General features: G+C 45.8%; 1 protein-coding gene across 13 annotated transcripts; it reads right to left on the bottom strand.

The window, feature by feature from the left end:
- Positions 1-4,865: 4,865 nt before the first annotated feature.
- On the bottom strand, positions 4,866-26,340 carry LOC115133519 (alsin-like). Of its 13 annotated transcripts, none has more exons than XM_065025444.1 (35): positions 25,877-26,340; positions 25,306-25,415; positions 24,973-25,118; positions 23,810-24,798; positions 23,170-23,533; positions 21,846-22,017; positions 21,515-21,611; positions 21,347-21,424; positions 18,750-18,947; positions 18,385-18,601; positions 17,917-18,106; positions 17,632-17,697; positions 16,450-16,612; positions 16,199-16,342; positions 15,803-15,931; positions 15,635-15,658; positions 14,548-14,618; positions 14,207-14,273; positions 13,841-14,031; positions 13,683-13,748; positions 13,485-13,583; positions 13,169-13,333; positions 12,876-12,987; positions 12,662-12,739; positions 12,385-12,518; positions 11,955-12,119; positions 11,722-11,845; positions 11,253-11,410; positions 9,610-9,726; positions 9,310-9,486; positions 9,024-9,069; positions 8,865-8,926; positions 8,601-8,750; positions 7,307-7,403; positions 4,866-7,121 (listed from the first exon to the last, which is right to left on the bottom strand). In XM_065025444.1, exons 2-35 carry the CDS (start codon positions 25,371-25,373, stop codon positions 7,083-7,085), a joined length of 5,163 nt encoding a protein of 1,720 aa, XP_064881516.1. In that variant the 5' UTR covers positions 25,374-25,415; positions 25,877-26,340; the 3' UTR covers positions 4,866-7,082. The 13 variants fall into 13 exon arrangements, with proteins under 13 accessions (XP_064881516.1, XP_064881514.1, XP_064881513.1 ...); XM_065025442.1 differs by having other exon boundaries at positions 26,008-26,339; XM_065025441.1 differs by having other exon boundaries at positions 25,306-26,340.
- Positions 26,341-27,122: the final 782 nt, after the last annotated feature.

The following is a 27,122-nucleotide window of genomic DNA, read 5'->3' as shown; positions in this document are numbered from 1 at the left end:
GTGGACTATGTACAGCTGCAGCGATCGGTTAGCTGCTCAGATAGCAGATGTTTGAAGTTGGTGAGGGAGATAAAAGTCTCCAACTTTTAGACACCTAGGTACTTATAGATATCCACATATTCTAGGTCGGAACCATCCAGGGTGGTGATGCTAGTCGGGCGTGCAGGTAGCGAACGGTTGAAAAGCATGCATTTGGTTTTACTAGCGTTTAAGAGCAGTTGGAGGCCATGGAAGGAGTGTTGTATGGCATTGAAGCTCGTGACCAAGGAGCTATTGAAATTCAAATATTTAAATAAATAATTTAAAAGTGTGATATGTAAATCGACAAAAAAAAGTGTGTGCAATGTGTGTCTATGCCATCGGGTTAGCTAGAACCAGTTTTGAAAGTTTTAGGAGTAATGGTTATAATAGCTATTGATATTTGAACATTTTGATTTGTCACTATGTTGACGGTCCCTAACTGCTGTTGGTGGACGTAAGGAAAACTGCAGGCTAATATCCATCGAATATCCAACCTGAATCTGTCTTTACTAGGTAGAATAATGCACCGATATTGCTAGCACCTTTAGCTAGCGAGGCCATCTTGTGCATTTCTGTGGATGCTTGCCGAGTAAGGTCATTCTCCCTAATGGCCAATTGAGAATTCTCAACGGCATAAAGTACACAAACCTTTGGTCGAGTCACCACTGAAGGGCTTAACTCACGTCTTTTTTGCCTCCCATTGTTTGTTGTAGACGCAAAGTCTTTTCTTTTTTTCATATTTTTTCATATTTCCTTGATATGCCAAACCGACCAAACAACAACAGAAATTACTTTTCAAGAACTGGCGCGTTTACGCTATACTGTGATTGGATAAATATACGGGACAAGGGAGGTCCTGTATGGACAAACTAATTAAGCCCAATATAAGTGACATCCGGCTAATAAGGGACAGTTGGCAACCCTAGCACACACCTCAAGTAGCCTAGCTCATAGCCTATCCCATAGGCCTATATGTTTTGATACGTTTTATATAACAACTAAAGTGGCCAAATAACTTAAAATTAAGCACATGAATCTGTTTTGGAAGGTAGTTTTCATCATAAAAATGCACCTTTATAATATAGAATTACATGCATAATTGCATTTGCTAATTGATTGCATTTTGGAACATTTGCACTTATAGCCTACTGCAGTGTGCTCATTGCTGCACCTCTACTGTGAATAAATAGCCTAATAGCTTATCAACTTTTAAAGCTAAACATTCTGATCTATTGCATTAGTCTCAGTCTCATTGCTTTTACTCGTTTTTTATGCGAGTGGTTGCATTAATTAATTTGGGATCTATTGCAACCCACAACTGTCCCAGAGTATGTTTGGAATATTCATTTCTTGCACAGAAGGACAAGGTGACCAATAGAATAGATCAACGTTTATACTATGGGGGATAGTACATTGACATAGGCTAGTGCTTTTGCTGTTCGTTAGGCCTATTCATCTTGTTGGCTGACGAAAAGTAAATGTGGACAGTTCTTCTAACATCTTCAATATGCGCCTTGGAATTTGATAAGAGGGACGGGTGCAGTTGCGTCCCAGATGTGTCTGTCTTCACTTGTAGCCTGTGAGAAGGACCCGATCATGTGACAGGCATTGGCTAATAAGAATTGAGATATGGGAGTGAGAGGTGCTTTGGAAGCATGGCAGCCAGTAGAAGGGAATTATAATTGTTATATTCAGGCCAAGGGCACAACAGCCACAAAAGGCATGGATTTTTTTAGGGGGCATTATGGCCACACACAAGGGGGATGCCTATCATCCGCTGAAGTCGGTCCCTCTCGGTGTTCGGCGGTCGATGTCATAATAATACTTTTGTCAAGTATACTCCCTCCCCGGCCTCTAGGTCATCAGGCTGCTGATTATCCCGAATACCTGTCACAATCGTCAAGCGCACCAGCACCTCATGACACTCACCTGGACTCCATCACCTCCTTGATTATCTTCCCTATATCTGTCACTCCCATTGGTTTTTCCATCAGGTGTTATTGACTCTGTTTTCATGTCGGTGCGTTGTTTGAGTGTCGTGTTTATTTATTAAAACACTCCCTGTACTTGCTTCCCGAATCTCGGCACACTCGTTAACAACTTGGTTGTTTTATTTAAACAATGATTTTAAAAATGATCCATGTAATTGGAACTGCAAGCCAGACCAAATTAAATGGGCCTATTGATATAATGATTATGAATGAAATATTAAGGGCAGAAATGATTAAATATTAAAGCATTAAACCTCTCACTAAAGGCTTCAGTCATACAAAAGTTATACTTAAATCCGAACGGGTCCTCTAGCAAATTAATAGGAATGTCTCACCCCATGTTCAATAATGTCTTTCCTTCCTTTATTCAGATTACAACCTCGCACATTCAGTTATTTGAAAAGGAAATAATCTCCCAAATATCGCCATTTTTAAAACAAGCTATTGAAAGTTGGTTGCAATTTCAATTTAATCAACCAGAAAAAAAAACAGAACAAATTATACAAATAATGTGATTAACTCAAATATACTAACCCTTTGCCTTGATGACAGCTTTGCACTCTTGGCATTCTCTCAACCAGTTTCACCTGGAATGCTTTTCTAACAGTCTTGAAGAGTTCCCACATATGCTGAGCACTTGTTGGCTGCTTTTCCTTCACTCTGCAGTCCAACTCATCCAAAACCATCTTAATTGGGTTGAGGTTGGGTGATTGAGGAGGCCAGGTCATGTGATGCAGCACTCCATCACCTTCCTTCTTGGTCAAATAGCCCTTACACAGCCTGGAGGTATGTTGGGTCATGGTGCTGTTGAAAAGCGAATGATAGTCCCACTAAGCGCAAACCAGATTGGGTGTCGTATCGCTGCAGAACACTGTGGTAGCCATGCTGGTTAAGTGTGCCTGTAATTCAAAATAAATCACTGACAGTGTCACCAGCATCTCCTTAACATTAACTTATTTACCAATGTTTCATCAAACACCATCAGAAACGGTTTGTTTATAGTGATTTATTCAGTCATTTACTTTTTGTTGCTGAACTTTAAGATAATATTATCTTGCTGCAATGTAAAAAGTTTTGGCTTTACAAAAAGTTATTTTGTATTGTCATTAATTCACTCTCTGCCTCTGTAGTTTTTTAGAAATGGGACAAAGCTTAGAGGATTATCAGAAGCACTACAAATATTTACAAAACAGTCACCTTTGACCTCAAATCTGACTGCTAAAACCAAAGTACAGTTGAAGTTGGAAGTTTACATACACCTTAGCCAAATACATTTAAACAAACATTTTCACAATTCCTGACATTTAATCCTAGTAAAAATTCCCTGTCTTAGGTCAGTTAGGATCACCACTATTTTAAGAATGTGAAATGTCAGAATAATAGAAGAGAGAATGATTTATTTAAGCTTTTATTTCTTTCATCACAATCCCAGTGGGTCAGAAGTTTAGATACACTCAATTAGTATTTGGTAGCATTGCCTTTAAATGGTTTAACTTGGGTCAAATGTTTTGGGTAGCCTTCAACAAGCTTCCCACAATAAGTTGGGTGAATTTGGCCCATTCCTCCTGACAGAGCTGGTGTAACAGAGTCAGGTTTGTAGGCCTCCTTGTTCGCACACGGTTTTTCAGTTCTGCCCACAGATTGTCTATAGGATTGAGGTCTGGGCTTTGTGATGGCCACTCCAATGCCTTGACTTTGTTGTCCTTAAGCCATTTTGCCACAACTTTGGAAGTATGCTTGGGGTCATTGTCCATTTGGAAGACCCATTTGCGACCAAGCTTTAACTTCCTGTCTGATGTCTTGGAATGTTGCTTCAATATATCCACATAGTTTACCTTCCTCATGAAGCCATCTATTTTGTGAAGTGTACCAGTCCTCCTGCAGCAAAGCACCCCCACAACATGATGCTGCCACCCCCGTACTTCACAGTTGGGATGGTGTTCTTTGGCTTGCAAGCCTCCCCCTTTTTCCTCCAAACATAACAATGGTCATTATGGCCAAACAGTTCTATTTTTGTTTCATCAGACCAGAGGACATTTCTCCAAAAAGTACAATCTTGTCCCCATGTGCAGTTGCAAACCATAGTCTGGCTTTTTTAAATGGCAGATTTGGAGCAGTGGCTTCTTCCTTGCTGAGCGGCCTTTCAGGTTATGTCGATATAGGACTCGTTTTGCTGTGGATAAATACTTTGTACCCGATTCCTTCAGCATCTTCACAAGGTCCTTTGCTGTTGTTCTGGGATTGATTTGCACTTCTCGCACCAAAGTACGTTTATCTCCAGGAAACAGAACGCGTCTCCTTCCTGAGCGGTATGACGGCTGCCTGGTCCCATGGTGTTTATACTTGCGAACTATTGTTTGTACAGATGAACGTGGTACCGTCAGGCGTTTGGAAATTGCTCCCAAGGATGAACCAGACCTGTGGAGGTCTACAATGTTTTTTCTGAGGTCTTGGCTGATTTATTTTACCATGATGTCAAGCAGAGGCACAATTTGAAGGTAGACCTTGAAATACATCCACAGGTACACCTCCAATTGACTCAAATGATGTCAATTAGCCTATCAGAAGCTTCTAAAGCCATGACATCATTTTCTGGAATTTCCCAAGCTGTTTAAAAGCAGTCACCTTCGTGTATGTAAACTTCTGACCCACTGGAATTGTGATTCAGTGAATTAGAAGTGAAATAATTGGTCTAAACAATTGCTGGGAAAATTGTGTCATGTACAAAGTAGATGTCCTAACCGACTTGCCAAAACTATAGTTAACAAGACATTTGTGGAGTGGTTGAAAAACTATCTAACCCATTAAACCAAAGTAACAGGACCATGTGGTTTACAATTTAAGACAAACTAGTACAGAGGCACATTTTATTCAAAGAGAACTTTGTCAGTTGGCTTTATTGCCCTTTGTTTACATTAAGATATGTACATTAGACAAAATGCTGACATCATTCCCCTAAAAAGGACAAATGTGACAACATACAGAGAACACTGGGGCACTGCATCTCAGTGCTAGAGGTGTCTCTACAGGCAACCTGGTTTGAATCAAGGCTGTATCACAAACGGCCGTGATTGGGAGTCCAATAGGGCGGCATCGTCTGGGTTCGGCTGTTATTGTAAATAAGAATTTGTTCTTAACGGAGTTAAATAAAGTTTAAATAAAAAATAAAAACAAGCAGGCAGATCTTCCTTCATAGATCAAACTGTATGTTATGCAGTCTATGGGTAAAACACTGTAGAGATATTATATCATGCAGCACCTCATGCCATGTGTTTTAGGTGTAAACAAATATACAGTTAAATAATCAAAGTCCTTTCCAAAGGAATTATGGGGGGAAAATGGAGGTAAACCTTGGCATGACCATACAAATTACAAACAAGCTGAATAAAGAATTAACCAAATACCAGGTTACAATCAAATTCTGTTTAAAATATAGATTCTTATGTACTGCGTGTCCCATCAAACAATCAATAACAGTTGTGACAAATTCTATTCTCCACATTAATAATTCTTCAACAGGAAGAATTTCTTTTGGTAGACTTCAATGTCACTGTATAACCATCATATTGCTATTACAACATGATCAGACCCCAACAAGCTGAACAGAGACAGTTTCTTCAGTGTAGCGATTGCCTTGCAGGTACAAATACTGCATCATACTGTCATAAGTCTGTCTGCATGACAGGGAGCACACCAAACACACGCATAAACAATATTGCTTCCTAGTAAAAGTCTTAATCTGATTTGAAGAACCACAAACATGAATATTACATTAGCTATATTGCAGGAAAAGGTTTATAACAGAAAATAAACAAACAGTCTTCTTATATGGGTTTACCCATCAAGTGTCAACATTTCATGTAGGTGGCTGAGGTTTTAGCTCTGGTGTAGAATGACAAAGTGACCTGAAAGAACCACCTTGTAGCATTATAAATATTGTGCAAACAGAGAGGTTATAAACACAAATAATACAGTATGAATTGAAATGTTTTAGCGGCCAGCAGGTGAGGTGCACATTAGCTGGCTGTCATTTAACTGCATCACATGAGAAACAGAGCGCCACCCAACTTCACGTCTTCAAATCACCTGAATAGAGCTGTATATTCAAGATTGTTCTGAACAATGAATACAACAAGAACACCGAAACTGTATGGAGTGTACATTCTACAAAACAACTTCAACTTGCGTTGGTCTGAGTGAGCGTAGGCTAGCGCTCGGTGTACACAGACGTCACTGCATCTGGGCGGTTCAACTCTTTCCTTGTTTTAAGTGACATCAATGTGACGTACTGTGTTGGTCCATTAACTAACATGTGCTTTGAGGGCTGAGGTCCGATGGAAGCAACAGGTGGCCATGAGACGCGTACTTGTTGCCACCTCATACATACAAGATGGCGTCTTGTTATTAGACAGGCTCCATGCTAAGGGCGAGTCTCACTTGGATTTGAAGTTTCTCTTCGTAGACTTCCATTTCAATACCAGCGCTGGGTGACAAAAGAGGCAGCGATCTCTTCCACTAATACAGCGTGAATAGTAAATAGCCAGTCATATTCACAACAGTCCACGATAAGGCTGAAACTCCACTGGCTCTGCCCACATCACAGTAAGCCCCTATTCCAGACGGCTACAAGGAGAAGGTTCCTTCATTCAGGGGCTAAGGTGTTACAAAGCCTATTGACAGATAAACTGGCCAAACTGCCAAAACAGTTTTACAACAAGGGTTTTACAGAGGTCAACCTGATCAATCAAGTAGGTGTTTAAGCCTGATGACACGGTCACTATTAGGCAGTGGTTAGAGCGGGGAGCTTTGTAGTGTGTGTGTGTGTGTGTGTGTGTGTGTAAGAGCATGCATCCGTGTATGTGTGTATGTAAAGGGGGAGGGGGTCCTGCTTACGGGGGAGCAGATGGACAGTCAGCAGCCTGTCTGTCAATCATCATGATCCTCCTGTGACAACCCTGACACAGCATCACTCAAAACCTCTCCAATCCCTTCCCTCTAAAATCGGCTGTCTGTCTGACTGCCACTTTACAGAGCTGCTGCAATATACAGTACAGAGATTCTCTGTGGTTCTCATGTGGTCTTCTCATGCTGGATCTGATAGTAACACGCCTGACAAACAGAGGGAAATAAAATGAATATATGATAGACAGTTACAGCTTCATTTATTCCCTATGAAGCGGTGTGTGTAAGCGTGCTTCGATCGCATGAATATGTTATGAGTATCTGAATAAGTTACGAGTGTGAGTGCCTGCATTTGGATGCTATCTGCCATAGAACGTATGCTATGAGTGTACCTTGAGAGTGGTGAACATGATGCCGTGTTCTCCATGCTGTACACAGGGGTCCATCAAGTCCTCTATCAGACTCACCTCTGACCCCAGATTCCTGATCCTGAAGAGAAACACAGCCTTGGTTAACACACATACACAGTACCAGTCAAAAGTTTGGACACACCTACTCATTCAAGGGTTTTTCTTTATTGTTACTATTTTCTACATTGTAGAATAATACTGAAGACATCAAAACTATGAAATAACACACATGGAATCATGTAGTAACCCAAAAAAAGTGTTAAACAAATCAAAACATAGTTTATATGGCGATTCTTCAAAGTAGCCAACCTTTGCCTTGATGACAGCTTTGCATACTCTTGGCATCATCAGTTCACCTACCCTGCATCTCATAAAGACACGGGGGTTGGAACCAAAAATCTCAACTTTGGACTCAGACCAAAGGACAGATTTCCACCGGTCTAATGTCCATTGCTTGTGTTTCTTGGCCCAAGCAAGTCTCTTCTTCTTATTGGTGTTCTTTAGTAGTGGTATCTTCTTCAGCAATTCGACCATGAAGGCCTGATTCATGCGGTCTCCTCTGAACAGTTGATGTTGAGATGTGTCTGTTCCTTGAACTCTGAAGCATTTATTTGGGCTGCAATTTCTGAGGCTGGTACTCTAATGAACTTATCCTCTGCAGCACAGGTAACTATGGGTCTTCCTTTCCTGTGGCGGTCCACATGAGAGCCAGTTTCATTATAACACTCAATGTTTTTTGTGACTGCACTTGAAGAAACTTTCAAAGTTCTTGACATTATCAGGATTGACTGACCTTCATGTCTTAAAGAAATTATAGACTGTTGTTTCTCTTTGCTTATTTGAGTTGTTCTTGCCATAATATGGACTTGGTCTTTCACCAAATAGGGCTTCTGTATACCAACCCTACCTTGTCACAACACAAATGATTGTCTCAAATGCATTAAGGAAATAAATTCCACAAATTAACAAGGCACACCTGTTAATTTAAATGCATTCCAGCTGGTTGAGAGAATGTCACGAGTGTGAAAAGCTGTCATCAAGGTAAAGGGTGGCTACTTTGAAGAATCTCCAATAGATTTGATTTCTTCACTATTATTCTACGATGTGGAAATTAGTAAAAAGAATAAAGAAAAAAAGCTGGAATTAGTAGGTGTCCAAACTTTTGACTGGTACTATAAATAAATGTGTAGTTCTGATTCTAAAATTGAAGAAAAATTGGATTTCTGTGCATCTCTGAGGAAGAGACGTTTGTGTGTGTGTGTTCTCGTCGACTCACCGGGCGCGCAGCACCACGTAGAGGAACACAGGAAACAGGTCGTCCATGGACCACAGGAAGCTATCCTCCAGTGATGACACCACTTCCTTTGTGATCTCCTCGAATGTCAGCTGGATCACCTGCAGCTTGTCGGATGGTGTGAACGTTGTGCTGAAAACAAACTGTCTTAATACACGACCACGTATAAACCACAATATCATAACTTAAGAGTGCATGAGACTCATTCATTCATGACGATATAGTACTGCTCTGGATAAAGCGTACCTGATCTGCTGTAAGGTCTCCGTTGCCGAGGCAAAACAGGCATCTTTTGTGCTGGACACAACCTAGAAAAGGGGAGAGAGACTGTCAGTAAGGACAATCTAACATGTACTTGGTGTAATGTTGTAATTCACCCACAGGAGGGTGTACTTAGTGTCATACCTCTGTCCTCTCCCCCAGCACTGGAACCGAAACCGGCCAAAACTTACTGAAAGCAAAAAGAGATTCATTTTTACATGTTATAACTACAGTTTTTCCAGGTCAGGACCGTCAGGCTACATGGTCGGAAAAAAACTTGTACGAGGCTAAATTAAAAAGGCCCCGACTATCCTCACATTCTGTTTCGCAACACGGATTCAACAGAATGTAAGACGGCGAGATCAGAAGGGTTGTAAGAGGCTACTACTAGTCATTCCCAACCTCATTGGTCAGTCCAAGAGAGACTCACTGTTGCACTCCGAGGAAGGCGAGCAGGGCCATGTCTGGCTGTTTGTTGAGGCGGAGGACACACTCCCAGTACACGTTGTCCTCCCTCTCCTTCTCCAGGGCGTACAGGGTGAAGAGAGGGGGGTAGAGACGAGGCAGTAACACCGGCAGGAGCAGAGAGGAGCTACTCACTACACGCCTGGGGAAACCACACACACATCATTCAACACATTCAGGGGCTTAACATATTTCTCTTCTGGAAGAAAAGAGTATTTAAACAACAGTGACATGCTCTTTTACATAAGATTTGCTATGGTCGTACCCAGGTTTGGGGGATTCTAGCTGGGTGTCTGCGCAGTTGGAATCCTTCTTGTCCTGGGGGTCAGAGGATGGTTCAGGGATCACTCCACCCTCCTCAGGCAGATCTGGGAACAGGAACCTGAGAGACAAACCAACAAACATTACACATACAGTACATGGCTTAAACCTCTTAGGGACAGGCCTGAATACTGCCCCTTCTGGAGGAATTCGGCACCCATATAAACCATGATAAATTTTTGTCAAAAGTTGCTAATATATGCATATAAAAATTGTTATCGAATAGGAAACACTCTAAAGCTTATAAAACCGTTTAAATTTTGTCTCTAGCTAAAGTAGAAGTCTCAGGGCATGCATTCTCCCAAAGTCTCTCTTGTAATGGGAAAAGTTGCCATCACTTTGACGTCATCGTATACACACTTCCCAAACAGCTATAACCATGGAAACACTTTCTATGTCTTCAGCGTGAAGCCTGCTTTCGATGAGGCGTGTAACTGTGAGAATCGCGCGCTCACGAGACGTTCAGCGTGACCAAACGTCCCGGTGACGCAAAAAAAAAGTTTCACCAATGGGAGCTGGGAAATTTCTCTCTCTTTCTCTCAGGACAGACTGAACAACGTGTGCTTATCTGTTCGCCCTCACGATTGCTGTAGACCTTTATAACATGCTAAGGCTTAATTATAAACATAGTTTGACAAGTTTACTCGAAATATAATGTATACTTTCGACGTTTTGGTGCGCATCCACTTGAAATTTGCATACATTTCGACCGAAAAGTGTCTAGTTTGAGAACGGAAAGACACAGACTTGAAAACTGAACGCTAACTTGGTGAGTATTAACCCTTCCACGTCTTCTGAAGCAAGAACAGCCATGGTAAGGGAATATTTACGTCTTAATTTTGGGTTTCTGTCGACTCCATGATAGAGGAGTCAGCATGCTAAATGAGAGCGCCGACTCTCTATTATAGCCTAGTGAACGCCAAATGTAACGTTAAAAATAATTGTAACATAGCAATTGCATTTAGAAGAAGTTTATCTTGCCATACATATGTAAAACATGCATATTTAGTCAAAGTTTATGATGTGTATTCCTTGTTAGCTGACGTTATCTGCCGGAGCTATTTATTTCTCCTGACATTGCAGTAGCATTTTTTGAACGATGCATAATTGTAAACAGAGATTTATGGATATATATTGCATATTATTGAAAAAAAAATGAATGTACTGTGTAACATGTTATATTACTGTCATCTGAAGAAGATTTCAAAAGGTTAGTGAAATGATTTTTCTTTTAATCCTGCGTTTGTTGATTGCATATTTTTTCCTACTTGGCTAAGCTAATGAGGTATGTATGCAGTGGTGGTTGGACATAAATATGTGCTATGTTTTCGCCGTAAAACATTTTAGAAATCTGACTTGCTGGGTAGATAAATAACTTCTTTATCTTTCATTTGAGCCATTTTTCAAGCGATTCTGTGGAGGTTAAATATTTTTAGGATTATTTCTTGCGTTCCCTGCGCCACATTACAGCTCAGGGGGGGTGGGGCTTGATCCCAAAGGGGATCATGTGGCCCTGAAAGGTTAAAACAGGCTAGGCTCAAACAATTGAAAAACAGTATCTGACCATTTTAGGCCACATACACACACCTGACGAGCTGGAAGATGCGTGCCAGGTAGGACATGATCTCGTTGACAGCCTGCAGTAGGAGGCGGCGGTTGGCCCCCACCCCCACGTAGGTCATCCTGTAGACAGCCACTAGGGTCTCCATCAGCCTGCCCAGGGGGTGCAGGGGCGTGTCACACGCCTGGGGGGTAGGGGGGGGGGACAGTGAAGGTTAAATGTGAGAGTATTCCTATTTTGTGGTGTTTTCTCAATGAGGATAAATCATGTTAGATCTAAAGAGTAAATCAGTATGAACAGGGGCACCTCAGGACGACGGCTCAGACATTTTTCTTCATCATCATCATCATCATCATTATTAAACCATACTGAAAAGGATTTTGCTTGTCAAACAGTGGGTGCTGGTATTTTTGCTTGTCAGACACGTTGGTGCGTGGGTCCATTTGCTGAGGGGGATTAGGAGGGTTAGGAAGTCACCTGGGGTCGTTGGCTCACCTTGATGAGGTAATGGCGGATACGGTCATACTTCTCCATGGTAACAGGGCCAACATGCTGCTGAGGGTTGAACTCCAGACTCTCCAGAGTTCTGTTATGACTCTGACTCAGGTTCATCTCCGGGCTGGAACACACATCAATACCACTTAGACAACTGTACTCTGTGTGTGTGTGTGTGTGAGAGAGTGTGTGTGAGGTGGAAGTACTGTGTGTGTGGTCTCTGTTCTCTCTACCAGTCTCTGTGCTGTCTCCTGCTGGTGGTCAGGGCTACAGCGATGTTCTCCCAGGCTCTCTGGTTCTCTCCCTGGCCAGGGGCCTCACAGCCCAGCCTCATCCAACACTCCTCAAACACTGCCCTCCACTTCTCCTCCGGACGCACCGCCAGGCGCCCCAGCTTACTGGAGACACACATAAAAAGGAAATAGACTATTTCTATGTTCACATACACGTTCACTTGACTGTGGGTTCATTTCAAAACTGTCAAAACTTTTTCAAGGCTTCGATGCAAAAACAGAGCAGGATCATCTCCTGCGGACAGATTGCCTTGCAATTTATTTATACTTTTTTTTGTTTAACCACTTTTAGCTCAAGACTAAAATCTTTGAATCTGCTAATCCTCCACCATGCTAAAAACCAATGGCATTGAATGGTACAGAGACGTACACAGCGCGGCCCTTGTCCCCGTCTGAGTCGTAGAGGTTGGGTTTGAAGAAGGATCCGGTGACCTTCAGGCCGGAGCCCCACTCCCCGGTGAAGGTGCCCTCAAAGTAGTCCCCATTAGCCATGGTCAGCACACCCTGAGAGATTAGGGAGAGCAATGTGCTGTATTATACATGTGTCTGCACAAACGTATGTGGCTAAGCGAAAATATGTGCGAGTGCAAGATGTGTGTGAGAGACAGAGTGTTCAGGCTTGTTTGTGTCTCTCTTCTTTCACCGACCTTCCCGTTGAGAGTCCAGTCCTCCGAGAACTCTCCTTCATATGTGGTGTTGTCCTCAGACAGCAAGACCCCTGTGCCCTGAGATAGCGAGAAAAAAGAAAAAAAAAACAGCAAATGGAGAGGTGATCATCTTCCTTTCTTCCAATATCTTGGAACTAATGTGCTAACGTTCAGCTAGCGTCAGGAGGAAGAACCCCACTGCCCAGGAAATCACCTGCATCTTGTTGTTGTTGAAGGCTCCCTCGTAGTACAGGCCAAACTGGGTTACTATGACGCCCGTGCCCTGCCGCTGGTCATCCTGCCACATGCCCATGTACTTCTCTCCTCTGACGGAACACACCGGAACAACACAGGTCACCACGTAACACCGTCAGCACTTCAGAGACACTAATACCCTTTTCACACTATCAATCCAACCCCAACCGTACTGAGCTAGCTGGATGCGTAACCAGGCCAGCTCAGTTTAGCGCTGCAGTATGAAAAGGGTGGGCTGGAGCGATCCACTACCTGGTGATGTCATCAAAGACGCCGTAGCCCGTCTTCTTGTCGTGCACCCATTGGCCGATGAAGACGCTGGGGGAGGAGGAGTTCAGCGTGCCGCTGCGCAGCATCCCGTGACCGTGACGCATGTTGTCCTGGAACGAGCCCTCGTACAACTCACCTGTAGCATACCTGCATAGACGACAGTCACATTGGTAGGCTACACAGCAGAAACATAGACAAGCGCGCAAACTCCAGGTCACGCTTACAAAAGGGTGATTTTTAACCTCAAGGGCCTTTCTTAAATAATGTTGGAACTCGTCACAAAGGCAAACAGACTCACTTGTATGTTCCGATGCCGTGCATCTTCCCTTCTTTCCAGTGGCCTTGATAGTGGTCGTTCAGGTTCAACGTCTTGCTGGGCATAACGTAATCTCCAAAACTACGACCCATAAACAAACAGCAGAACAATGAGAAATGCCTTTATTTCTGACTAGGGTGATTGATACATTGATTTATTGATCGATTTACACTGACTGACCCATCCTCCAGTCCGTTCTTGAACGTCCCCGTGTAAATTCTCCCATCAAGCCACTTCACCATTCCCCTGGAAACAACAATTTTCAATTCATTGTGACTGTATGGAAGTGGAACCAGAGGCACCAGGTCCTGCATCCCTCCTTCCCCAGCCAGACCCACCTCCCATTGGGCTTGCCGGCCAGCCAGCGGCCCTCGTAGGTGGCCTCCTTCAGACGGCTGTCCTTGTAGAAGGTGTAGGAGGCAGTCCGGGAGATGGGAGGCTCCGCCCTCTGCCCTGCCCCTGAGCCTGACTGCCCCGCCCCACTCATGGCCTGGTCCACCGCCTGCTTGATGGAGCGAAGCCACTTGGCCTGGAGAACACACGGCCTGTTAATAGTCATATTGAAGTGCATTTAATTGAACTGAATGAGTTGTTACACCGTCTGTCACCACAAACTGAACCCAACTAGACAGATTAACAAGAACCTACAAAGACACAAACACTACATACTTGTAACCTGACCTGGCTATTGGCTAGTGGCCTACCTTCTCCATGGAAGAACAGGCCAGCAAGGTGAAGGTCTCCTCAGGTGAGATCACCTTCAGTCCATACCTGGATGGAACAAAGCACAGCTCAGTGGAACCAGCGTTTCCCCAAACTCGGTCCTGGGGACCCCAAGGGGTGCACGTTTTGGTTTTTGCCCTAACACTACACAGCTGATTCAAATTATCAAAGCTTGATGATAAGTTGAATCAGCTGTGTAGTGCTAGGGCAAAAACAAAACGTGCATCCGGGGGGCATGACCAGGTTTGGGAAACGATGAGCTAAGTGCTCAATAACACACCAGCTAAACTCTCTAATTGGGCAGATAGGGGGATAGACTCACAGGTCAGTGTTCTCCTCAGGGATGGGCTCGACCCACAGTGTGGCCAATGGGAAGACATGGTGGGTGGAGAACTGGAGGAGAGGGAGGGAAGAGAGAGAGAGACATCAGTATACTGATACACTCAGCTACAGATACAGTACACTGGTTCAACAGTCAGGAAGTAGTCAGGGCACTGTAGCTAAACACAGGTCACATGACCTAATAGATGCCAACTTGCATAGCAAGCAGAGAGGCGAGGGCGACAGGGCACGAGGCAGGCCGACAGACACAGCACGCAGGGACTAAAAAGGCACACTATGTCATCAAACACAGCTAGGTGGGTGCACACTAAGAGAGACAGCGGCACATCACAGGAAACTGTTTTGAGAGAAGTGAACCGGAGACGGCCGATCCTCACGTGTGGTGTCACATGGTTTCAGAGTAATGATAACTAAAGGCTCCACAGAGCAAAAAATTAAAACGGGTCAAAAAAGGCATCTTAGTTAGATAACCAAGACGCACACGTCGGGAAGACCCAATAACGTCAGACTTAACTTTTTAGATTTACGCCTGTAAGCAGTCGACGTGTTGCTATGACTACAATGTCATAAAAGTAGGCAATATACTACCGAGAGCCTTAGTTATTCAAAGTATCAGTTCAGCTTTCCACACAGTATCCTGGGGCTAGCATCAGAGGGCAGGGGACACCGGGCTCGGCTGAGGAGAAGCAGCTCACTGTAGAGTGGTGTACAGAACTCGCTGTGGGGCTCCTAATGTTCAGGAGCAGTTGGGTTAGTTAAAGGGAGAAGGCAGAGAAGGTAAATAACTGCCATTCTTCACTGTGAGCTTCAAGAAATCAAAAACAGAGAGGCTTATTCCAGCCAGATGTTAGTTGGCACACCCATACGTACATGAAGAAGATCAGAAAAACGGTGTGTTTTGGTGTGGGTGTTATTTCAAGCTGTGAAGCCAATGTTTGTGGTTTACAGGCCGGCAGCAGGTGCCTAAAGAGCCGCCACAGGAAGCCTACATCCTAAGCCAAGCCCTGGCCACACGGGGGCGCTGCATTGACTAGGGGGCAGTACACTGGCTGCTGCTGCATACTTACAAGGCTTTTATAGGGAACCACGCCCTGATAGGACAAGGACAAAGACAAACACACAACTTGATAGGAGTCAATCAACACACCAGATATATTCATATCAAATCTGAGGGTGAATGAAAGAAAAGAGAGATTGGCACCTTTGTAAGAGCCAGCTGTAAGAGCTGTGCTTACCTGAGCGTGGACGAGTGCATCATTGAAGAGGATGAACCAGTTGACAGAGAACCTTCCAGAGTTCTGTAGCGTCAGGGCCTTGTTACTGCTCTCACAGATCAGCCTCCGGGGGGGCTTACGCAGGGAATCCTGGAACAGGATGGCCAGGTGAAATGGGATAAGAGGTTGGTAAACTGGAGATATTGGGCTGAATAAAAGATCTTCTACCCGTTTCACACTATGGAGTCAAACCGAACCAAGCTGTGCTCTGCCGGGATGATTATACATCCACCATAGTTTCCGGAACCATGCTTGAAAGGACAACGTGAAAATAAAATATCTGAGCGAGCACAGTGCGGTTGGCATTGGCTCAATAGTGTGAATCTGGCTCTGATTACTGTGGTCAAACCAACTGACCAGGCCACTGACCGTCATCTTGCCAGGGAAGCTCTTCCAGAAGTGGTACGTGTACTCTGCCTCCTTCCTCCTCCTCTTCAGATGAAGAGCCAGGGCCTCAAACTTAGAGCAGCCGTCCTGCAGCTTCTGGTAGTCCACTGAGCTCTGTAGGGATGGAGAGACACCCACACGAAAGGGAGAGTTTGTATGAAGGTGGTTGAGCGTGTGTGTGTGTGTGTGTGTACGGCCCCGGTCCTAGGTCCTCCACGTACCACCTCGAAGCAGGTTCCCAGTTTGAGCAGCAGCCTGCCATACTCGTGAAGGTGTCTCATGGGCAGGTAGAAGAGCGCCACCAACAGGTCACTCAGAGGAATGTTCTCCTCGCTGGACTCTGCCAGCCGCTGCAACAGCTCTGGACACTTCCCAAAGAAATCTCTGAGCAGAGGAACAGAAGATGGTGGAGGGGGTGGCGGGGGAGGATGGAGGGCAGGAGGAGATGGAGGGCAGGGGAAGATGGGAGGGAGGAGAGTGTAGGGGAGGAGAGATGGAAAAAGAAAGATGTCCTGTTTTAATTCACTGTTCACCATTCCAGTTAAAAGCATGAGAAGGGTAATTCAGTCACTCTTGGTTAAAGCCTTGATGAAGAAACACATTGGTTTATAATTAAGCAATAAGGCCAGAAGGGATGTGGTATATGGCCAATATAACACGGTTAGAGCTGTTCTTAGAGTGCCTGGATACAGCCCTTAGCCGTGGTATATTGGCCATATACCACAAACCCCTGAGGTGCCTTATTGCTATTATAAACTGGTTACCAATGTAATTACAACAGTGAAAAAATGTTTTGGGCATACCCGTGGTATATGTGGTATTTTTGTCAGCCAATCAGCATTCAGGGCTCGAACCACCCGTTTTCATAATTAAAAAGAGCCCATAAAAATGATTTAGAATTCATCCTTTGACTTATCCCTTTCCAATTAAACCTGCAGGAGCTTCCCAAGTCTCATTGTGTGCAGAACAACTAGGCATCAAACAGCTGTCCCTTGACACAGGCTTGGGTCAATGTTAAGGATAATGAGCACACAGGCTTGGGTCAATGTTAAGGATAATGAGCACACAGGCTTGGGTCAATGTTAAGGATAATGAGCACACATGCTTGGGTCAATGTTAAGGATAATGAGCACACAGGCTTGGGTCAATGTTAAGGATAATGAGCACACAGGCTTGGGTCAATGTTAAGGATAATGAGCACACAGACTTGGGTCAATGTTAAGGATAATGAGCAGACAGGCTTGGGTCAATGTTAAGGATAATGAGCAGACATGCTTAGGTAAATGGTAAAGATAATGAACATATAATGAGCACCGCAAATGGTAAGGATAATAAGCTAAGGCTGCTAGACGTCCTACTGTGTGTGTGTGTGTGTGTGTGTGTGTGTGTGTGTACACGCTCACAGCGAGGGCTTGGCCAGAGCTTGGAAGCCCCCCATCACCAGGAAGTTACCCACAGAGCAGCAGTACCTGGCAGGGAGGGATGAAGATGGGGAAGGAACGGAAAGAGGAAGAGAGAAGGAGAGGTCATTATACACGCAGAACTACATGTACACATGTACCAAATAATAAAAGAGGGACATTTCTCACAGCAGCTAGTACAGAGGTGCTTTTTGTAAAGAAGTAAATGTCAGACAGCGGGAGGGTCAGACATTGTGTGCGCGCGCACACACACACAACTGTACATACTCATTGTACGTGTCCAGGAAGATGCTGGCGTGCTCCAGCATAACCAAGCTTTTCACCTCCCGACGGCGGCGCAGGTTGGCGGTGAGCAAGGCGGAGTGCTGCCCAGTGAGGTGGCACAGGCGGCAATAACACCTCGCCAGGCTCTGTAGCAGCACTGTGGACGCCGGGCCTAGGGCTGTACCCAACGACTCTGAGGGTTAGAAGGAGAACACACACCTGTTAACAAAACACTGTGAAAAAAACACACAACCAAGAGGTAATCAACCTAATGTTTACTCTGAAACGTACCAACTTACTCTAGTCCAGCACATGGTTAACCAAAAGTTACAGGTCTGTACTAATAATAACATTTAACAAAATGGAAGCTTCATGACAGATCTTTTTGAATGCGGACCAATCCCTTTCCCTTTGATTGGACATTGGTTACCATGAAAATAAAACTCGCCCTTCTCTCTCTCCCTCTCTAACCTCTGACCCATGGCCTCTGTCCAGCGGAGCTGTAGCAGTTCTCACCCAGGTCCAACAGGGGTCGCAGGATTTGGTTCTTCACAGAGCTCAGCTTGCAGTAGAACTTCCTCTCGGCAGCAGCCAGCTCGTGGAGGCTGGCGATGAAACCCGTGACGTTGCGGTCGGCTAGCGCCACGCAGCTCTGGCCCCCCGCAAACACACCGCTCACGTAGCCCAGCTAAAACACGGATAGACAAAACCCACAGACACACGCACCACCATCGGGTCATATGTCAGTTGAAATCACAAAGCAGATGCTGAATACACAAAAAGTGGAACACAGCAGGGGTTCAGTACACTGTGTGTGTGTGTTGTCCACTACTCACGTTCATGCAGAAGGGGAGCAGCACTGGTTGCTGGGTGTAGCTGTACCCCTCTGTCTGGTCCTGGGGTGCGTCCTGAGCCGCCTCTCTGACCTGCTGTCCGCTATAGTAAAGGATGGGCTGGTAACAGTCCCCATCGGCCAGGAGGAGGGTGTGCTGCGCCCCCGCACCCACGTCCCATACACGGATCCCCTCAGACAGCTACAGGGTCACACCAGGGACAAACAGAGCAGATCACTGTACATTTGTGTTGTGCTAGGTTTCTACAACTCGGTGGCCTTGTGGTTTGAGTGTCCACCCTGAGATTGGAAGGTTGGGAGTTCGATCCCCGGTCAAGTCATACCAAAAACTGTAAAAATGGGACCGGATGCGTCTCTGCTTGGCAATCAGCATTAAGGGGATGGATTGGAGGTAAGGCCCTGCGATAGACTAGCGTCCTGTCCAGGGGATGGACTTGTACATCAAGCTGCCTCGTGCTACAGAAACAGGAGAAATGCAGCTATGAACAGTTCTGGCTCGCACACGCCAAAGCTACTCACGCTTATACTAACAGTCCTGCACAAACTCAATAGTCATAAAATGTCCTATGATTTGTGATCACTATAAGCAGGTGAGGGTGCTTTCCCATTGAGACTAAGTCCCACACCAGGGGGTCTCCTGTGTTTTATGTTGTTAATGTAGTCTTGTTTCCATCAGGAGACTTGTGGCGAGCAGAATCAACAACCTCTGCATCATTCAAGACCGTCACTTCTTGAGAAGGTGTTAAAGTTCACAGTTAGCCATTGTTATTTAAATGAAAGCTGAAAAGTACCCAGGGCCATGCCTTGGCTCCAGGTCAGAGCAGAAGTTCCATCATTGTTCAACCATATGGAGAGTTGCTTTAATTGCCGCTGCAGAGTTTATTCATGTTGGTATATAAACTCAGCAAAAAAAGAAGCGTCCTCTCACTGTCAACTGAGTTTATTTTCAGCAAACTTAACATGTGTAAATATTTGTATGACCATAAGATTCAACAACTGAGACATAAACTGAACAAGTGTAACAGAAATGGAATCATGTGTCCCTGAACAATGGGGGGGGGGGGGGGGGGGCGTCAAAATCAAAAGTAAGATTCAGTATCTGGCCTGCATTAAGTACTGTGCATCTCTTCCTCATGGACTGCACTAGATTTGCTGGTTCTTGCTGTGAGATGTTACCCCAGTCTTCCACCAAGACATCTGCAAGTTCCCAGGCATTTCTGGGGGGGAAATGACCCTAGCCCTCACCCTCCGATTCAACAGGTACCAGACGTGCTCAATGGGATTGAGATCCGGGCTCTTCACTGGCCATAGCAGAACACTGACATTCCTGTCTGCCGGAAATAACCCACAGAACAAGCAGTATGGCTGGTGGCATTGTCATGCTGGAGGGTCATGTCAGGATGAGCCTGCAGGAAGGGTACCACATGAGGGAGGAGGATGTCTTCCCTGTAACACACAGCGTTGAGATAGCCTGCAATGACAACAAGCTCAGTCCAATGATGCTGTGACACACTGCCACAGACCATGACGCACCCTCCACCTCCAAATCATCCCGCTCCAGAGTACAGGCCTCGGTGTAACACTCATTGTTTCGACGATAAACGCGAATCCAACCATCACCCCTGGTGAGACAAAACCGCGACTCGTCAGTGAAGAGCACTTTTTGCCAGTTCTGTCTGGTCCAGCGACAGCGGGTTTGGGCCCATAGGCGACGTTGTTGCTGGTGATGTAAGGCAGGTCCTCACCAGACAACAGGCCTACAAGCCCTCAGTCCAGCCTCTCTCAGCCCATTGCGGACAGTCTGAGCACTGAAGGAGGGATTGTGCGTTCCAGGTGTAACTCGGGCAGTTGTTGTTGTCATCATGTACCTGTCCTGCAGGTGTGATGCCCGGATGTACCGATCCTGTGCAGGTGTTGTTACACGTGGTCTGTCACTGCGAGGACAATCAGCTGTCCATCCCGTCTCCCTGTAGCACTGTCTTAGGCGACAGTACGGACATTGCAATTTATTACCCTGGCCACATCTGCAGTCCCCATGCCTCCTTGCAGCATGCCTAAGGCATGTTCACGCAGATGAGCAGGGACCCTGGGCATCTTTCTTTTGGTGTTTTTCAGTCAGTAGAAAGGCCTCTTTAGTGTCCAAAGTTTTCATAACTGTGACCTTAATTGCCTACCGTCTAAGCGGTTAGTGTCTTAACGACCGTTCCACAGTTGCATGTTCATTAATTGTTTATGGTTCATTAAACAAGCATGGGAGGGAAATAGTGTTTAAACCCTTTACAATGAAGATCTGTGAAGTTATTTGGATTTTTACAAATCTTTCTTTGAAAGACAGGGTCGTGAAAAAGGGACGTTTCTTTTTTTTAATTGAGTTTAGGTTAGCAGTGTTTCTCCTAAGATTGTTTTCAGCAGCGGATGCAAAGGTAGCATGGGAGGGGGTGGCAAAGAACACCATTCACCCGCGTTGCCCATCGACGGCGGCATCGCTGCTAAATGAATAAAGGAGGAACACTGGGTTAGTGTGTGGTAAAGATGACTGCATGGGCACCCTTTTCCACAATTAAAGAAACACAATCTTACCTTGGCAAGGCGAGGGATAGTAGTAGGACACGCCATGTGTCCTAGCTGGCCAGAGCTGTTACTACCCCAGGAGAAGACCTTGAAAACACACACACACAAATGTTCACACAGTTGGGAGGAATCCCTCCGACTCAGTTTCCCATGAGGAGTGATAATGTAGTTCCTGACCTGGGACTGTGCCGTCAGGGCCAGGGAGTGATGTGCCCCAGCAGCCACAAGCACCACCTCCTTACTGCTCAGGCACTTGATACACAGTGGCTGCAGCCTGCAGGTCAGAAACACCTATCAGTCAACAACCAGGGTCAAAGCATTTCAAAGTAGGAGTGCCAATCTAGGAGCAGGTCATCCCTGTCCATGTAATCTTATTTATCTCAAAGGCCAAACAGATCCTAGATCAGATTCAGCGCTCATACTCTGATGCTTTACTGGTCAACACAACTGTCAATCATCATGGTTCTCATCCCCAGCCCTCAGTGATTGGTGTTGAGTGGACACTGACCTGGGGAGGTTGTCCCCGTGGCCTAGCTGGCCCTCCTCACCACGCCCCCAGCTCCACACCTCGGTCTGCAGGGAAGGGAGCAGCTCCCCCGCCTCTGGGAGCCCTCCCACAGGGGTGAGGGGCACCGCTCGCACCCTGGGCCGGCTGGCCCTCCGCAGTAACCTGGGGGACACTGCAGACGGAGACAGACCGATATGTTTCTTAAATGGCACATTTTCTATGCTTCCTCTCAAGCCATGTTCAGTTACGGCAGTCAACTGCAGCTAATGTTACGGATGAAGTCCTCTCTGTTCCACAGGTGAGTGTAAACAACTGTAAAGACATGCTCAGGATGACTGGTGTAGTCACGGAGTGATCTTCATCTACTCGTGAAAAACAAAACACTTCTGCAATAACCCAGAAACACAGGCCTCACAGCATCCTCCTGATGATGAGTCATTGTGCCCAGCCAGAGCCAGGTCCCGTACCACAGTAAGCATATGGGAGGGAGTGTTAATGAGGACAGACAGACCAGGGCATCACTGATGAGGCGTGGGTTGGTCGTTTCCACTGTGACATCCTGTCCCCCACTGAGAGCCATCTGTCCCCCACAGAGAGCCATCTGTCAGCCCAGAGGAGAGCCACCAAGAGAGGGGAGCGGTGAGCTGTCTGTCCCCTCCCTGGCTGCAGCAGGAAGCTAATAATTTATTTTGATTTGTCCCATTTCACAGGACATATATAAGCGTATATTATACGCATGTGTCAAACGTGTTTTTTGCATATCCCAAATCCCCTTAAGACACCCTCGGCTAGCTAGGGACAAATCCTACCGTTCAGCTGTCACCCTACCAACATGACAATAGAAGATTCCTCCGATACTGCAGGCACTACCACTCTGACTGGGTTTCTCAAGAGATTATCACAGCCATCTTGCCCTCTCCCTCTCCTTCCCTCACTATCTCACGGACTCTCGCTCCTTTCTTCTCAGTCTTATTCTCTCACCCTCTCCTCACTCCTCTCCTTCCTGCAACCCTTCTGGTTAAGTCCTCACATTAATATGGCCTCATATTCCGCTTTAATCGCGGAAGAAAAACCACCGTTCACTGACTGTAGTCCACAAACACATAAGAGCCATGAAACACCACACTGAAACAAAATGGTCAGCCGTCACAGCATTCCAAAACATACTGTATAGTACAGTAGTTCAGATGGACGTTTGATATGTTCGCAGGCCGGATGAGCGGGGACACACACGCATACTTACACATCAGAGTATAGGAGGAAGATAAGAAGGATAAGAGGCGATGAGCAGAGGTGGAGGATAAGAGACGAACAGCGTATCTACCCTGAGAGAGGAGTCCAGGCAGAGAGAGACGTCGACTCAGGCCCTCGGCCTCCTCCTCACGGATATCCCCCGTGCTGCAGCTCTTCTTCCCCTGCATAGACTCCTCCAGACGCACCCGCTCCTCCGCGGGGCCCCCTGGAAACCCTCCTGGCACCCCACCGGGTGCTCCTGCTACACCCCCAACCCCAGGGTAGTAGCAGTTAATCCTCTTCTTCAGGGACAGAGCCTCGCAGGTGGAGACCACTCTCTCGGCCACGGCGGAGGCACAGGATGAGACCAGGCTGTTGAGGGCAGAGCTGGTGGTCACTGGCATGACCCCAGGGAGGAGGTCAGAGGTCAGGAGGTCAAGGCTATCTGCTGGGGGCTGAAACAAACACAGGGTGCATTAGGCACCACACAAAAGAAAACTGACAGAAACAGGAAGACTTCCTGGACCTATAAGAAAAGCACATTTTAGTTTTCCTTAGCAAAAATGTTTTACCTTTGCGTGCCTTAATGAACACGACCCAGGAAACACAGCGTGACAGCTCATTGTCACTTTTCAAACACCTCAAACCCCCAAAAAGTCAGCATGTCACCCACCAAGTGTGCAAAAAAATGGGTAGCTTTAGGCTTAAAGCATCAAATCATCAGTACTAACCTGAAAACTTGCTCCTGCTATGGTCATCTTGGCAGTCTCCTCAGCCAATGAGGTGTCAGACAGTTTCTTGAGATATTCTTTCACTGCCTGATCATCAGGGTAGGGGGAGTTCTGAGACCCTGCACCCCCCACACCGCCAACAGTTCGATCTGAGTCTGTCCCAGCAGCAGAGATGTCAGAGTCTGTAGTGGTTAAGATTTCCCCATTCTGTGCCACTGTCCTCCTCTCATAGTCTGTATGGTCTGTTATGGAGGGATGGAGACCAGGCGCTGAGGCCGAGGTATGAGAGGAGAGGGGCTCTGAAGGGGAGCCCCGGAGCCTGAGCGGAGGGGACCTTCCAGGCTCCAGCCTGGCCTCTCCGTCAGCCAGCAACTCCACCCCTAGGGGGCAGTAATGACTATCTGAGATAATGACGTGGTCCTCCTTGTCCGTCATGGTGTAGAGCAGCTGGTTGCACTGGCCACACTTGTCTGGCAGGGGCCGCCGGGCCTCCTGAGGTGGTAGGCAACGCACCAAGGCAAGGCTGTGGAAGGCCCCACAGGCCACCTGAAGGACGTGTCTGCCCGCCAGGTGCTCCACCTTCTGGGGCTTCCATACGGGGAAGATGGTAGTGACCAGGCCCAGCTGGCAGCCGCTGCCCCAGGCCCACACCTCGTGCTGGGCAGAGAGAGCAAGGGAGTGCTGCTCCCCGCAGGCCAGCTCCAGGACCCGGATGGTATGAGGGGGGCTGGTGTCGGGGTCCAGGACAGCCACTGGAGTAGGGTTGGGGACTACAGTGAGGCTGGACAGGCCACACTGGCCGAAGGAGTTCTCCCCCCACATGTGGACCCCGCCGTCCTCGGTAACCGCCCCGCTGTGGAAGCTGCCCGCTGCCACGGCGACAACGCACTGGCCGCTGAGAGCGCTCTCTAGGACGGGCTTCAGGGGGCCCACCTCTGAGACCTGGCTCTGTTTCCATCGGAACTCACCAAAGCTGTACACCTGCCCACCTAAATACATCACAACATTCAAGTCATTAGACAAGAGGATTTATTAGAAATGATTAGCAGTAGTATGTGTAGATCAGTATACAAACCCCAAACGAAATAAATTGTTTTAATTATAGATCGAGCAGGCTAATAATAAATGTCTTTATATATCAAAGACTGTCCATTGACTCTCACCCTCCACCAATAGAACCCCATGGCGTGTTCCCAGGGCAGCCTGCAGCACAGGCCTGGACAGGAGCACTCTCTCTGGGGTGACACTACAGGAGTAGCCCTTCCAGGTGTGGAGCGAACCTCGCTCCCCTGAACTGTCCTCACCAGAGCTGGAGAATACATACAGAAGTAGACAGACAGACACATTGACAAGTCATGTCTGAGGGATTCTGAACAACCACACAGATAGAGGAGGCATTGTTTTTGAACTACCCAGATTAAACATGCCCAGAAGAACAGAAGAATATTCTGAATTGTCATATGATGATCACATAACATTTATTGACAACACCCTACCTCGGAGCTGCATACCTTTTCCTCTGGGACTCCATCACTGAGATTTGTCCATGGCAATGCTGATGCATAATTCAACTTGAAAAACTCCAAATCCGTTTCTAAATTCAGCCCTGTATTGAATACGGCAAACAACATTGGACACAAGACAACTTACAAAAATGACTAGTTAATGGTAACACTGCCTCACTGAATTGCATACAGTCCCTACTGGTAGCTTGGTGGCGTCAAAATAACCAGCACGAGTGACAGTACGCGAGAGTTTGTGTTGTTGTTGACACACACACACACACACACACACACACACACACACACACACTTCTCATCATGGTTTACATGGCTAGCTGTCAATCATGTGGGAGTGACGTAACTAGCTAACACTGACCCCCCCCATTGATTTTGAGTAGCCAAATAGCTTAATACTATTAACTATTTATTTGACGAAATCCTATTTTCAGTCCATTAACTAATTAGTTAATTAGTTTGCTTGAAATTACGCAACTGGCTAGAATGATTAATTCATACCATAATTACTAGGTGCCTACCAAAGCCTTTGACAGTCTCAGTTACTTACTTTGTTAGTCTCCGTGTAACTACCGTTAGCTAGCAACTCGGGGCTGACATGTGTCCTCCCACTTGCTCCTTGTACTGTAACTACAAACCATATATTATGTACAATCTCAGATACAATTGTCTTTCGCTTACCGGTCCCCTGAACATTTCCATTTCTTCATAAACCTGTGAAATGTGCAGCGACTGAGTTATGCGAGGGATTAGCTGACTAGCTAATCGCTAACCTTTTTTTTTCGCTTTGTCGTTGTGACCACAAGTTGAACGGAACCCGAGAGGACTCAAAGCGTGCGTATTTTCTTGCCTTTTTTATATTTCTTCTTTTTTTTACAACATCGATTCTGTTAAGTAGCTTAGCTTTGTTAGATATCTATTTTGAAATTCACCAGATATGGAATTCTGCTGTTTTACACTGTGGTTTTCTATTTGATGAACGTGTGTCCTTGCTCAATGTCAAGGTGAAAAACAGGTGCAGGTACAAGGTGCAGGTGATAAATCATTGTCGGGAAAGTTGACAATTTGTACATTTTGGAAAAAATATAGCTGCAAGCGGCAATGATCAGGGTCCACAAGATGAGAAAGAACAATATCAGTTGGATTAAAAAGCAGGCACTCTATCCTGTAGGGACTATCTTTCTTTATGTGCCATCAGTGAAAACAGTGAGAAGTATTTTTAGTTTTAGAATATGTGCTAACTTGCATCTATAGGTACAGTGCAGCTATATTTGAATGCAAAAACCATTCAAGACTGATGTAATGAGTCTAAATACAAAATCTGAAGTGACTAACATACAGTGGGAAGAAAAAGTATGTGAACCCTTTAGAATTACCTGTATTTCTGCATAAATTGGTCATAATTTGATCTGATCTTCATCTAAGTCACGACAATAGACAAACACAGTCTGCTTAAACTACTAACACACAAACAATTATACATTTTAATGTCTTTATTGAACACACAGTGATGGTTGGAAAAAGTATGTGAACCCTTGGATTTAATAACAGGTTGACCTTCCTTTGGCAGCAATAACCTCAACCAAATGTTTCTGTAGTTGCGGATCAGACCTGCACAACGGTTAGGAAGAATTTTGGACCATTCATCTTTACTAAACTGTTTCGGTTCCACAATATTCTTGGGATGTCGGGTGCGAATTGCTCTCTTGAGGTCATGCCACAGCATCTCAATCGGGTTGAGGTCAGGACTGACTGGGCCACTCCAGAAGACACATTTTCTTCTGTTCAAGCCATTC

The sequence above is a fragment of the Oncorhynchus nerka genome, linkage group LG2 (assembly GCF_034236695.1).
Source record: "Oncorhynchus nerka isolate Pitt River linkage group LG2, Oner_Uvic_2.0, whole genome shotgun sequence".
Taxonomy (NCBI): Eukaryota; Metazoa; Chordata; class Actinopteri; order Salmoniformes; family Salmonidae; genus Oncorhynchus; species Oncorhynchus nerka.
This window is presented reverse-complemented; position numbering and strand designations above follow the sequence as displayed.

What these genes read in the sequence shown, in the direction of transcription:
- LOC115133519 (XM_065025441.1), bottom strand. Translation starts at nt 25,373, where the DNA reads ATGCATCAGCATTGCCATGGACAAATCTCAGTGATGGAGTCCCAGAGG. An exon ending in AGATGACGGTCAGTGGCCTG is followed by an intron (nt 15,932 to 16,198) that starts GTCAGTTGGTTT and finishes ATCCTGTTCCAG; the next exon opens with GATTCCCTGCGTAAGCCCCC. An exon ending in CGCATCTTCCAGCTCGTCAG is followed by an intron (nt 9,727 to 11,252) that starts GTGTGTGTATGT and finishes TTTGTCTCTCAG; the next exon opens with GTTCCTGTTCCCAGATCTGC.